The sequence below is a fragment of the Rhipicephalus microplus genome, chromosome X (assembly GCF_043290135.1).
Source record: "Rhipicephalus microplus isolate Deutch F79 chromosome X, USDA_Rmic, whole genome shotgun sequence".
Classification (NCBI taxonomy): Eukaryota; Metazoa; Arthropoda; class Arachnida; order Ixodida; family Ixodidae; genus Rhipicephalus; species Rhipicephalus microplus.
In genome coordinates, this window is record NC_134710.1 from 90,045,385 (window position 1) to 90,060,170 (window position 14,786).

General features: G+C 47.0%; 1 protein-coding gene across 1 annotated transcript; it reads right to left on the reverse strand.

Annotated features, from left to right (window-relative positions):
- Positions 1 to 4,428: 4,428 nt before the first annotated feature.
- LOC119176740 (neprilysin-1) lies at positions 4,429 to 6,894 on the reverse strand. The gene has a single exon (XM_037428099.2). It carries the CDS (start codon positions 6,892 to 6,894, stop codon positions 4,429 to 4,431), a length of 2,466 nt encoding a protein of 821 aa, XP_037283996.2.
- Between the last annotated feature and the right edge of the window lie 7,892 nt (positions 6,895 to 14,786).

Sequence of the window (14,786 nt, forward strand, 5' to 3'; positions counted from 1 at the left end):
TGTCACCATTGCTTATGAATAAGATTCAGCGTGCCCACTTTTTTATGGCATTAATAACTACCTCAAGAACGGAAGAAAAATTACAGAGACAAGTTAACCTGAGTGCGAAACCTCTAGTATGGGAATCAGGCAGGTAAAATAAAAAATAAAAAACTACATTGCATCCAAACTAGAAGCATTAAACATTAGGCCCATTCGATTCGCCTGCACCACATGAACCAGTTCATGAGGTGCTGCACCTTGCCATTCGTTTCAGTGGTGCAGCATTGACGACCTCTGAACCCTGCAATTTGTTTCGAAAGGTGCAGAAGAGGTGCAGCACTGGTTCACGATTTCCCTATCCCTCCTACGCTGACGGTGCCGGCTTGGTGCAGCTACTTGTGCAGCTGAGCAGACGACGCAGCACTTGGTGTAGGCGCCGTACCTGCAACTACTAATGCGGTTTGTTTTGCCAAGATGTTTGCATCCGCATGTGCGATTCGCCATCGGTCGGTGTTAGCTGAACGGTGTGTATTAAGCGAACAGAAATAAGTCCTGCACCTTGTCGGCACATCGTGATTCGTTTCGGTTGTCGTGCTGTGCCTGCACCGCTGAACTCGTGCTGCACAATTTCTTAACTTTGCCTGCACAGCTGTGAACTGGTTCCAACTGGTGCAGGTGAATCGAACGAACCTATTGTTACTGGGAGGCCAAGAGAAGAAGAGAATGGTAGAGAAGGAAAAGTAGGGATGTCCAGGATAACCGGTTTGTTACCCTACATGTGGGAAAGAAATGGGAGAGATTGAAAGGAGAGGAAAGGGACAAAAAGCACATCACACAGAACGTGCACAAGCACCTAGTCCAATAATCTGGCGTGTTCTCCTCGAACTACGGATGGTGCTTTCGATGCCATCGATACTTATGTCACCGTCAAGGATAAAAAGAAAAAACACGATAACACTCTCAATAGTAAGTTTGATAGTACTATCGATTGTATAAAAGCCACGGCTGTCACATTTCGATAGAGGCAAAATGGTAGAGGCCCATATGCTGTGCTCTTGTCAGTGCATGGTAAAGGACCCCTGACAACAAATATGGAAACTCGAGATGCTTGTGTTGTTTTACGAGTTTTGCATGCGGGGCACTTTTGACCGATTATTAGTGGCGAGTGCTGCCTATGAGATATTAAATTTGGTTTTAAAGTAAGGGTGTGGATTCACCCGAGTAATTTTGGTCCAGTCGACATTTTTTGTGGTTTGACGTAGATGGGCCCCCGGGCGGTCAATCAAGTATTGTCGACATCAGAGAACAATTGCAGGGCATACACGATACCCCGACTGGCTCCCGGCGAAGGCTATTGTTCGTCACCTCTCTCGCTCTGTTGTCGGGCTTTGGTTGCTTACGCCACGTGTTTTTTTTTTTTGCCTGAGAAGGACATGCTCAAAGCACCCATATTGTTTCAGTCTTCACCGCCCACGGGTTCTTCTATTTGAATAGAGCTCGTTCAGCGTCACTGAAGCGGGAAAGCACGTCTCAGGCAGGGCCGTAACTAAAGAGAGAGGGTTCTGACACCCCCCAAAATGTTTATTGCGACAGCAGTTATATGGACTCTCTCGGCTGTATTTTGCCGCCAGCACTCGCCGTATATGTATCTATATGTATCAAAACACAATAAAGAAAAATAGTCTAGTAGAAGACTCCGGCGCGCGGAATCGAACGTCGGACCTGTAAATTGTGTGCGGCAAGCGTTAGCTACTGAGCCACGAAGGAGCATCTCCTTCAACGTTCGAACCGCAAGCTGTTTATGTCTAGCACTTATCGCTGGTGATGGGCATCTCGGGGAAGGGGTGGGCCGCTATTGTGTTTTCAGCATTACCCGCAAGATGGCGGAATGAGCGCATACCACATCGTCACGACGCTGCGGCGCGCGCTCTCATCTCCCACGCGTACTTTGCCCCTCGGAGAGGGGCACGGTGGACGCTCACGCGTGCGCTTACTTATCTCGCCGTGGGGACTATCATATTGGTGAGGCTATCGTAAATAAATGCCTTGGTAATGTCGCCGTCCAGCAACCACATAGTTATTCACAGCACTATCGATAGTAATTTTGCTAGTAATACTACTACAAATAATATGCAGTCAATCGTACTATCAATTTTCAATGGTTTGTTTATCAATAGATGAAAAAAAAAGCATCGATGTTATCGATTCTGAATTTCTTGATAGTTCTGCATCACTTCCTCGAACCTCCTGACAAGAGGTGTCGATGACGGCTGCACGCTTTGCTAACTGTCGGACACGTCAGCAACAGGATGCTAATTTTCCAAACTAGAGGGGGAGGGCTGAAATCTGTGGTTACAGGTCCCACCGCCTGCCAAATATTCTTTAGCCAAGCAAGCTTCGTCGCGTTAAACAACAAGAAGTTGTCGCCATGACAGTCTCCGATGGCACTTACTAAAAAAAAAAAGTGAAATTCGTTTTGTGTAAATATTGCCCATAAAATTTAGGTTAGTTGGCAAACAATACTGAGATTTTAAAAATTGGTAAAAGAGTGGTATTCAGATATTACAGTCGTTCTAATTTACTCGTGGTTTTCTTTTCTTCGAAAGTCCGCCCTTTACACATGCAAATTTGCTTTGTATACAAAGTAAAGTAATGAGCTGTTTATTACTCGTGTCTCTTCAGCACAATCGTTGTTTCTTTTGTGTTCCGATGCTGACTTTGTCTGCTGAAGCAGCATGTCTTTATAGTGAGCCATGGTGAACTATTATATTATGATGACCTTGTTTGTGCACGCGTCTAAGATTCCCTTATGCGGTAGGACGCAACCCGGAACCTCAGGTTATACGTTCTCTAGGCCAGTCTTTGAGCCCTTCTCGACGACAGCGTTGTGTAATATGTGTAGGTGTGTCCGCGTAGGAGGCTCAGGGGCGGTGCCAGGATTTTTTTTTTACTGCGGAAGGGGGGTGGGGGTAGCCTTATAGTCAAAACACAACGCATATGTTCCCAGCCTAACTGAAAGAACTCACGACAAGTGAGTTCTTTCAGTTAGGCTAGAAACATATGCGTTGTGTTTTGACTGTACTTTCTATGGGAGGGGGGCTCCAAACTACCCATGCCTCCCGGTGGCATCGCCCCTGAAGAGGCTGCGCATGGATGGAGGCACTGCACCGAGTAAATGTGCCTTAAACCCTTTTTTAGTCTTGGTGGCCTTATTGCTCTGGTAATGTTACAGTGCCAAACGAGATTTGATAGTATTTTACAGTCACGCACAATAAATTTCTCTTTAGCATGCAATGTTCTGTGCATTCGAATCGTTTGACAACACCACCGAAACGCTACAAATGAACCTGTGAAATTAAACGTCGGGTCTTTAGTTGGCAACATAATAAAAATAAAAAACTTGTTCGGCTCTTGTAATTCATTACCATGCTGTTGTGCCTCGCCAGCACATTTATACATGTCGTGGTTCAGACAACTTGCAGTTTTTGCTGGCCAGAATTTGAGTCGACGTGCCTTGATTCCTATGTCACTACCTCGTCACGGATAGTGGTAGGCTGACTGAAAATTGAATGATGAATTTGAATGAAGGCGCTATGTCATTCGAATGTATATTCATCCCATGTGACGGGTAGTTCTGGTCTGACGTAGTAGAAGGGTCGCGCTAGTGCGCGCTTTGCATGATCAGTTTCGATCGCCACAGTTTGCTTGGCTACAGGTTGCCAAGGCAAGCGGGGCCTTGAACAGTGATGGGAATATTACGGTTAAAGTACCTCCCCTAAGCAGAACCGCCGGACTCGAATCCTTTTGATTCGCAAATATAGTTCACATCTCATGACTCGTTCGGGATATGCTTAGCATTATATCCGTGCTGCTTACTTCTGCTGGCCTTGTGGCTGCTTTGCACGCGTAAGTTTGCAATTGCTCACGGTATAAAAGACAGCACTGTGCTATCCCACATTCCCTGCATACACTTCCCTTTACCTCTTGTGTGTCTAGTATTTCGTACTCTCGCTTCCTGTTGTGCCTGTTAGGCCGTATGACTCGCAGGTATGCGTCGTTATCTCGCCACAACCGCTGGCTTTTGTGATATGTGATGTTTCACAACTCCAGAATACTCACTTCAAAGGAAAAGACGGCCGCAGGTCCACCCGGTTTCGCACAATTTCCGCGATCGGCGTACATTTGTCTTAGGCCACAGTCGGTCAGAATTTTCGGACCGATTTGGCGAACAATTCTACACATTAAAGAGCAAAAATAAAGAAAGAGATGACAACCACTCTACTGCACTTCTATAACTTTTTTTTTTCCCTCAGAAGTAGCGCTCTTCACGCCTCCAATGTCTGTCAATGAATTTGTGCATGGTGAGCAATGATGCAAACAAGTGAGACGTTTCCGCGTGCCTTGCTCCGAATCATGACCGGTGTTGCTTGCGTAGAGGCCTGTGAACTACCACACTGTACACTTTCTGGCAGGGTTCATCGGGGAGTTCACGGGGCAGTTAAACGTTGTTGCGAACTTTGCGAAGTTCATCAGTGGTATGTTGATGCGAAGCCTGCCAGGAATCCTCTCATATTTCACCTTGCGCATCGACGACTGCTTACTTGGATTATCGCAGAGGCCAAGTGCGTATGTGATGAAGAACAGCTTGTGCATGTCTATGTCGCCAATGTCTAAAGTAAGCTTCTGTTTGTCGATCGTGATGCTCTGTGATACCATAGTCTTTAAGTAAAGGTCGTGCAGCGGTGCAAGTATCGCGTTGTCTGCGATATTTTCGTCCAGCCTTATCCGCGCGTCGAAAGTGTCGCCAACAAGCTCCCGTATCTCAATGTAGTACTGGTCCTGGAAACAAAGCTCCATCTGAGAGAACTTGCTCAATTCATCCGTGTTCCACCAAGTTGATACGGCCAGGTTGTGGTCTACAGTCGCGCCTCGACGGTCTACAGCTGAAAACATGCCCCGAAGCACGTTGGGGAGCAGAAGAGGATACAAGATAGGGTCGATGTTCTTGCTTATCCCATTAGCAAAAGCTATATTTCCGTGCGGAATAAACAACACGTTCCGACCGAAGAAGTACTCATAACCAGGGATCAATGCTGAGTGGTCGTATTTCGCGTCCAAGTCGTCCTTCGGAGGCTTGGATTCCCAGTAGATGTTCATCGTGCCTGCCTGAACTTCTCGGAAACTCTCCAGGAGATGAGTGGGGTCCAGTGGCTGAGCGTTGAAATTATAGTACCTAGCGACAGTGTTGATGTCTTCCGTGCTTCCTAGAAAAGCAAGTCTCATGTTCTCTAGCTTGTCCACACCTATTCCTATAGCTGAACGATCTAGCCAGGATGACGTCGAGAGCAGTCGATCTGCCATAGTGCTCTTGAGTTGAATTTCAATGTTGGACATGCTGTAGTCGAAGTGCTTGAGTAGCAGTGTAGAGTTATCCTTGCTGAAAGTCATCCTAGCAAAGAAGCGCATACCTTGTTTGTAAACTCTTTCCAAAAGGTGCATGCAAGCTTGGAGTCGATCAGGCACGAATTCTCGGTAGTTTTCATGGCTCAGTCGTAGTAGATGACCGGCAGGCTTGGCCAGCAAAGGAGAAATGTGCACCACTAGACGATAGCCGATGTAATTTAGCAAAGTTACAGTCTCAGTTTCATTGACAATTGACGCCATTTTGAGGAGATAATCCTGGTGCATGATGCACACATGCTTCTCACTGTCAAATACCTCGATGTCTTGAAAGATAATATTCAAGTATTCTTTCCAGTCCCACTTGCCCCTGCGGTCAAGCTGTCCAATGCGCTTAATTCTGTCTTGGAATTCTGTAAATTTGGAGAGCGGCATTGCAGAAGCCAATTTTTTTTCTAGCGCTACTACAGCATCAGCTTGCTCACTCACATCTCGCCTCTTCTCGAAGAGTGAAAGTGCTAGCGCCACTTTGTCTGTGTAGTTTTCCACGGATTCAGACAAGAAGGCCAGCTGATGTCTCTCAAGTGTGGAACTAGGCTTGTCCAGATGAACAGTGTAGCCTCGATCATCCTCGAATGGCTTCTTTACGTACACTCGCGCAAAAGGGAACACACCCATGTCCCGATCGACGAATGCAGAAATGGTCACAATATTTACGCCCCGCGGCGCCCTTCTGTAAGGCCAGCTTCCCAAATTGTACTCTTCAAGAAAGCTTCTCAGTGAAGTGAAATCTTTGTCCTCTTTCTCTTCGGACTGACACTTTGGAAGGAGGGAAATAGCCTGGTGCAAAAAAACTCCGGGATACTTATGGTAGCGTTCTTCGTTCTGCTTCAGGTAGCTGCGAAAAAACTTCTCTACCTCAAGCATCAACAAGCCTGTGCTGCGTTCTTCGTAAGGTCTGTCCCTTATGTCTAAGTCTTTGGCGTACCACTTTGACGAGCAGACGTATGCGTAGAAGTCCACGCAGGGGCTTACGCTGGTGTTGAGCTTGCCCCGCAGGTATCGTTCCATCCAAATACATGCGTCTGTCTTGCACTTCGCGTCGGAGCCGCCAAGCTTGACCTCGTGCTTCAGCAAATGCCTGGCCGCCTGTGCATTTGCTTCGCTGCCGTGCTGAGCTGTTGTAGAGTTGTTGTAGACGAGCAGCGAAATGGAGCGGTTGAAGAGCTCGAGGAAGGTGGGTCCGTTTTGCAGTTTGTAGGTAGACAAGGCCACACCCACCAGCACCATGATCACACCGACCGTACACACGACCACGTAAGGAAGCCGGGTGTGCGTCGTCTGGACGATGTGCGGGGGAGATTGCGTGCGTACCACTCTGTACTTGGCCTCGGAAGAACTGCTCCGCTCGCCGGACTCCTGATACAGGGCACTTGGACTCGGCTCCATGTTGTTCCGGAGGCTCAAAAGTTGCGCGTGCCTTACGTCGTCTTCCTCTTCTATAGCAACCATTTCGCGACAGTGCGCGCTAGTATTGTCCACTTGCAGTAGGCTCTTGAAACCGTGGCACAGACCCACGTTGGGGGATTGGCCGTGAACCGGGTAGTTTTAAAAGAAAATTCCTAAATATTAAGTTAGATTTTGTCTATTTAAAGTTGAAAGAAGCAATAATAAAAAATGAAATGATTAAAAATAGAGAAATAAAACGCCCGCATGTAAATTTTGAGGTGGACAATTAAAAAAACTGTGTGGAAAATAAAAAAAAACGTATCAATTGATTCTACGATCTAAATTTCTTTGATCCTTTAACAAACTTCTACAAGACATCGGTAACCTTCCCGTTACAGTGGTTAAGAGAAAAAAAAGCCCCTAAAGAAAGTACATTTGAGGCATTTAAATCTAATCTATGGAGCCTAAAGACAGCACCTAAAATAATTTTGTGCTACGTGAAGTATCTTTCGCAGAAAATTGCATAATACTTTTGTTTTCCCATGTACTCTACTCGCCCATAATGTCTCCATTAGACCAATGTTAGTATATGTCAGAGCGGCCGAACTTAGAGACGTCCGGGTGTTTGAGCGGATCCGGTAAACGAACGTGAGGCACGCGCATGCGCAGCGGACACCCGGTAAACCGGTATCCGCAAACCGTTTTGCGCATAGCGGGGGGCCGGCCAGACTAAAATCCTCTAACGAAGGCCTGTCTGCGGTGGCTGTTGTGGAACGCGCTCAAGTGCCGCCGTCCGCGGTTTCCCGCTTTGGCAGTCGCGCCTCAACTTATCGCAAAATAAAAACAGCTGCGCGCAGAATTCGCATTAGCCGATGTCGAAATCGTCGACCGCTTTTTTTTCGGTTGGGACGAGGAGTAATACTACAATTTATAATATACTACTAATAATATATGGAGTGCCACTTTGCGTGAAATCTGATTTTTTTTCTTTTCTTTTTTGTTTGGAATGTGTCGTTCACAAGCATAACCGCTGCGTTAACGTCTCACATTACGCTCTGGAGAGTTTTTAGATTCTAACCTCGTGTGCTCTGTACCTGCTTTTTTTTTAATCGTATAAGTTTATAACTTGATTGGAAGTTGTTGCTGTACAGTACCGATCCGTATAAGTTTATAACTTGATTGGAAGTTGTTGCTGTACAGTACCGATCCTGAGAAAAAAAAAAGCGAAAATTTATGCATGTCTGTACAAGAATTCTTAATTTCAATCATTCAGCTAGGCTTGCCAAAAAACGCCAGGCCTGCGCGGTAGGCGCAGCACAGTCACAGCGAAAGCTGGAAGAGCGGCCTTTCAGAGCCTTTTCAAAACACTCATTGGATAACTAAGCACACCTGCTTGATACCCACTAGGGCATTAATAATAATTTTTTGGGGTAGTGTTGCGACCGGGGTTTGCAGGCACCGGAGGTCCGGGATGAAGTTGTCGGGGCATGAGGAAGAGACTTGAAGGAGGTTTATTTACAATATATACAAGGTGAGCTCTCGTACATGACGAGCTCTTTCTTACATGGTGAGCTTTCGAATCTCGTGCTCATCTACATGGCGCTCCTTCGAATGAGCCGGGTGGCTCATTATAAAGGGTATGTGCTCCCCATATCCCTAGATCAGGGAACACGTGCAGATGGTACTGTCCAATCACACATCACACACAACTGGCGAGGGGGGACGAGCATGCACGGCCCCCGTGAACGTCCAATATTGAGCCCTGATCACTGCAATCCAAGGTGGCGCCAGCGGGGCTCTTCCTCGTCGTGTGTGTGCCGCTAGTCGAGGGGTCCCAAGCTCACGACAGCATACTTCAAAGGGTCCGCCAAACTGCTCGCTTAATTAGCGGGGTGATTTGCGGCGACCGCCGCGGTCTCTTTTAAGGACGATGCTGCATTTGTTGTCCTCTCTCGAACGACTTGGAGCGTCGTGGCGACACGACGTCTCACCCTCCCGCTAGCAGGGACAATGCCTGTCGGGCATAGGCAGCCGGCCGGTCGTCTACTTGATTGGGGATTAAAAGGAGCGCCGCTCTCTTGTCAGCTCTGGCGCCAGTCACAACAGCTCGTCCGCCGGCGGGAGATTCGACCTTAGGGCGACCAGCTGCACAGGTTGCCCGAACCGTCGATGACGCCCAGCCAATGACTCCTTCCCGCTCGTTCCTTGTGGCTCTCTTCTGGGAAAAGCATTCACACACACCATCACAGGCACGGGAGAGCGCCCTGCCCGCACTGAGACACATCGAGTTCTAAAAATTCTCCAACCTTCCTTAAGTAGTATCACACCACAAAGCAGCAATCGGAAAGTTTGTCTGAACTTTCGCCAAAAGTCCAATCCTGATTCGAGAATTATCTTCCATTAGAAATTACCTGCCAAATGAGGCGTTCCCCGTGGCATACCTGTGTGCTAGCGTGGGCAATTCGCTGTAACTTAACAGGCCTTATACTCATAAAATAAAGCCTTGTGCTTCACGCTATCTTTTAGTTCCCAAAATTTTGTGCCGCCAAAGCTTGTCAATTCCCTCAGAGCTGACGAAGAGACAACTGTTATGCTGCACCTGCATCAGAAACATCCACATCTGCAAATGCATCGTGCTTCTGCGTGGATAAATTACTAGTTAACTTCTTGCGGTTTCTACTCTCACAAAGCATGCACATTAGCTCATCAACTAGCTTTTCTTACTTACCAATACATGCGAACAAAACATGATATCAACAACAACAAAAAACTTTCGCATGAACCCTGAAAAACTCGCAAGGAATATCTCTGCGTCTTTGCGCTCAGTCCTACTTAGTTCCTAACGTCGCCCCTGCTCATTTACACGTAGCTACCATGACGCAGGCTCCTATGTGTGTCGTTTATGCAATCGCACAACGCTTACCTTAGAGAAACGTACAACGCACAAAAAAATTAACAATGAATTACCTAAACACTATCTAGTAGTTGAGATACTTAAATACCACATTCTAAAACCCAAACAAACTTGAATCGTCAAAAGCAAACGTCAAATCAAAACAAATCCACTAGTGACCATCGTCAAAAGCCTACGGTCGACTACTCCCTTTTCAGACGAACGCGCGGTGTCGCATCCTGTGGCTCTTTCTTGGCGAACCGGGAATGGAACAATGGCAAAACCCATTCGCTTCGCCTCCGACCCCCGCAAAGCTCCTCGCACTTCCGCGGCCCATCAAACAAGCTGTCGATAGAGTGACGAAAGGCGGACCGTCCCCTTCCTTCAAAAATGCTCATCTCATAAGCCCTGCAACTCGCTCTAATGCGTATCACTATCCTTCCGATATATATATATATATATATATATATATATATATATATATATATATATATATATATATATATATATATATATATATATATATATATATATATATATATATATATATATATATATATATATATATCACTATCCTTTCGATATATATATATATATATATATATATATATATATATATATATATATACAACGCGTATTGGCTACCAAAACAATAGAGCGCAAACAAAACAAAGCTCGAACTAGTTATTTACAAAATCACTGAAGTAAACAAAAAAATCCTTCCAGCAGTCCTGAGTCAACATTTTTAATAAGCTAACTGCTATTCTCAACAACTTTAAGTCGAACTCGTGGTGGTCGCGCCCGAAAGGCTTTTCTCGTCAAGCGGGGTGTACAACACGCGTAAAGGTAAATCCCTTTGTTACCGAACCTCGCGACGTTCCTCGAAGCTTATTTGCCGTCGTCCCTTCTCGTCAGTTCGCGAAAACCACCGACGTCTGTGTGGTGGTGGTGGTAGTGGTTAGAACGCGCCCCGTCCAAGCCGCCGCGAGGACAACAGAAGGGTTCCCTGCCCTTCGACCGCGCACAATGCGTTTCTCTTTTCCTTGCTCCTCGGCCGCTCGGACGCTTGTGATACGGCAACTTTCTCGAAATTTCGCTCCGCCATTTGAACACATTACTCAAATGCGTCACGATTTTCACCTGCTTGTCTTTAAGACGCTTTCTCCGTTTTGCACGCTTCTTGGTGCCGTCTACGGAGCCTTTCGGCTACTTGATTTCGGCTTCTTGGTGCAGTCTACGGAGCCGGTCGGCTACTTGATTGAAGATCCAAAGAGCGCCGCTCCCTTGTCAGCTCGGGCGCCAGTCACAACCCAGTATTCGCTATGCTATTTTTCGTCATTTTCTGAGAAGAGTGGTATACGCTGAACATTTGCAAGGAATTTTGTGTCAATTGTTCATGCAGTGGCTGCCGAGGATGAGGAATTATGGCTGAAGTGAGTATGCGCCACAGTTAATAGGGGAGGGAAGTGATTCTTAAAAGAGAAAGGAAGAGAAAAGTGAGCCCCGTTACTGTCTGCTTCAGTGAGCGACACCTCCACAGTAGCTCACAAGGGATGGGGGTGAGGAGGGATTAAAAGGGGTAGGAGTAAAGGTGTAGGAAAGCGGAAGAAGAAGAAGAGAAGAAGAGACGTGTGGTGGTAAGCCAGAAGAAGCGACAACAAACCGAGGGGATAGGAGAGACAGGAAAGATGGGAGCACGGTCACTGGAGTCCGAGCACGGGGCACCACTTGCGAGAGCTCTTGTCGGCGTCAGTAGATGGCGTAGAGCAAGTCCAGTCGGTCAGAGCTACAGTCGTCGAAGGTCGCCGGCGGCAGGAGGTGACGTAGGGCGAGCCAAGTCGGCCAGAGCCACGCTGACGCCGGAGATCGCAAGCGCGCGAGCGCACAACCGGTCGGCCCGGAATCCAGCAAGCGAGACCCAATAGGGGAACAAGAACAAGCTTCTGTAATGGGTTGGAGCATTGGACGACCCATTCGTTACGCTATTCGCATCGTGCTACGACTGGTTGTTGTTTCGCTGTTTTGAAACGCTTTGTAAGTCGTAATAACTCGATTGCTTTCCCGACATCAAGCCCGCCTAAGGCAAGTTTGTCAACAGGTCACAAGCACCGGAGTAGCTCATTGATAGAATACTGGGCTGGTACCCAGCGGACCCAGGTTCGAGCCCCACTGTGTAATTGGTGCTGGGTTGTTTTTATTATTTCGCGCGATGTGGTTACGGACACCGGTGGCGGCGGACAAGTGCGCGTGACCCGAGTTGTGGTTTCGTGACAGCTTTCGCTGTAAAAAAAAAAGGGGGGGGGGGAGGGGATTATTTAATAGGGCATCACTTCAACTTCTATGGCAATGAAGGAAAGGCTACGGAGCCAAAGTGGGCGTGTGCCACCGCTTGTAGAATATGGTGCAACAAATGCGTCCGTGTTTTCTGCGTGAAAATATTAAAAAAGAACAACATTTCTACTGGATGCTGTTTATAAAGAGACGCTGCTCGCACCGAGAACATATTCATGGTTTCTGTTGATTTATGAAGAGTAATTTCATGTTTATGCGCGTCTGAAAAAGTCGCACTTTTTACGTGCACCTCGCAGTCAGAATCAACGTTGGCCAGAATGGCGTCGTAGGCCTCCAGCTATTCCAAAGACTCGCCGAAAAAGCTTGTATTGAATTTCACTTACAAATGACTGTGTAGGCAGACGTATCAAATTGTGTGCAGTGAGATTACTTGAACACGGCCGTCATTCGAAACGCGAGCCGAACCGCACTGTACTTCGAGGAGGAGTACAGGAGCAGTAGCTGCGTCCACGTAGTTCTCCGGAAACTTCATTGCCACAGAAAGTTCTTGCTTCACAATTATTCATCATCATCAGCCTGACTACGCCCACTGCAGGGCAAAGGCCTCTCCCATGATCCGCCAAACCCGACAGCTATGCTGAAAGTACTAGATAAGGAATGCCAAGATTATTTATTAGATGTGATTAATTACTTATTAAGAGTGGCGTAGCTCGCACCAGAGTGGAAGATTGCGAAGGTGATACCTTTACTTAAAACTCCGGGTAAGGGATGTTTTGGGTGACAATAGGCCTATCGCGCTAACTTCAAATTTGGTAAAATTGATAGAAAAATATTTGCATACAATTTCATTATTGAAAATGCAACCCTAAATCCGTCCAAAATTGACTTCAGAGCAGGATGCTCTAACTAACTTCCCGAGATATATTCCGGCATGGATTGTGAAATTCTTACGAGATAGAACGTTCTTCTGTTTCCAAAGCGGGATATCTCATCCGCTATACGTATTCGCACACAAGAGGCGTCCATCAAGGGGCAGACCTTTCACCAGTGTTATTGGATATCTTAATGAGCTCTATTCCACGACATACGGACTTACAGACATATGTGTATGCTGATGACATTGCATTTTTTTTTTTTTGCATCAGAAGATGATATTCACAAACTATACACCATATTACAGGCATATTTAACAGCCATAGAAAGTAGGCTACATGATATGCATTCGTACTTAAATGTCAGCAAATGCTCTTTGCTGGCAGTCCCTTTAGAATGCCCTATTTACATGTCACTCTATCATCACCTGACAAATGCAGGGGTGCAACAGCTGTGCCAATTTGATACAATTCCCCTTCGTTGCGCCGAGCTGCGCCAAAACTACGAAATTTGCTGAAATTGCGTCACGCTGTGCCAAAATGCCCGACCATGCAGCCTCAAACTTATCTCACGTGCGTTAATTTTAGCGCGAAATGGAGGCCACATTGGCCACCTGCACTTTGCGTCATCAATCAAACCAAGCAACAGACCCGAACCATAAAGCACGGAGCAAGTATATACTCGTTAGGTGACGACACTCGCGAATCGCGGTCGACCAGATAAAGTATAAAATGAAGTAACAACTCTGCGCACTTGAATGTAAACATTCGATAGAAGTCTGTCAGGTTGGGTATGAAACTGGGAGATGATTTGGACTCCAACCAAAAGTTTTGAAGAAACCCGACGTTTTGAAACCGACATGGTTCCTTCCTCAGGGGTGGTGGTGGTTAGAAGATGAGAAAAGGTAACTAATTTCTGCAGCCCGGTCGGGAGCACGGCGCAGTGCCTGACCATGGGACTATACGTATCAGCGGCGTCTTCAAAGCACTCGCGGGGTGGATAATGACCCCCCCCCCCCCCCCCCTTATCTCTCTCTCGTTTTGTCGTGGAGCGCAGCCGATGTGTATACACTGGGGGAAGGGTTCCGAGAGAGCGGTTGATGTTATGGGCTGTCCTCTGTATGTGCCACGACTCGAGTAATAACCTTCTCCTCCAGTTCGGCTCGCTTTTAAGGATGGCCGTCGCTTCGAATTTTATCCGGTGATCCAACGGCTAGCATGTTCTGCGACTGCGCTGCGCTCTCTGTAGAGGTTCCGCACATCGTTGGCGTGTTGCTTCAGTCGTTCCGGTAGGTTTTTCGTCTCGCCGATATACGAAGAGGGGCATCGACGCACGGAATTTCGTGAACGACACCGGGGGTCCTGTCCATGGATTTGTTGGCCGGTCTTTCGGGCGGGGGAGGAGCATCTCCCAACTCTGCGCACGTACCGGTCAGCGGACCGTAGCGGATGCCTATCGTGGGGTCGACAAAACATCAAACCAACAACCACAAAAAAAAAAAATCGTTAACGCAGCGACCAATGATTCGCAGGAAATATAAATTTACCAGATAGCAAACGTGGGTATGCTAAAAACGTATACTGCGTTTTCTGCTTGCGAACAAGGTGGACATTTCGCGAACGCCGTCATTGCCAGCCACCTCGCTTGTTGCTATAGCAACGGCATATAAATAATTTTTCTGGCTTGATGTTCCGTCGTCCCGGCGATAGATATCATTCGCCGGGCCAACGGGTGCACCTGTCGTCACTTTGTCTGTTCGAACGCGCCTCGCAAGCAAGCCGAGAAGATGGACTCTAAACCTAACTCTCATGTCAAGGGAAAAAAAAAAAAAAGTGGAAGGAGGTATGCGCAGCGGTTTAAGAATGTTTCGGCCTTGTTCTAATCCGCGCAGGAGTCT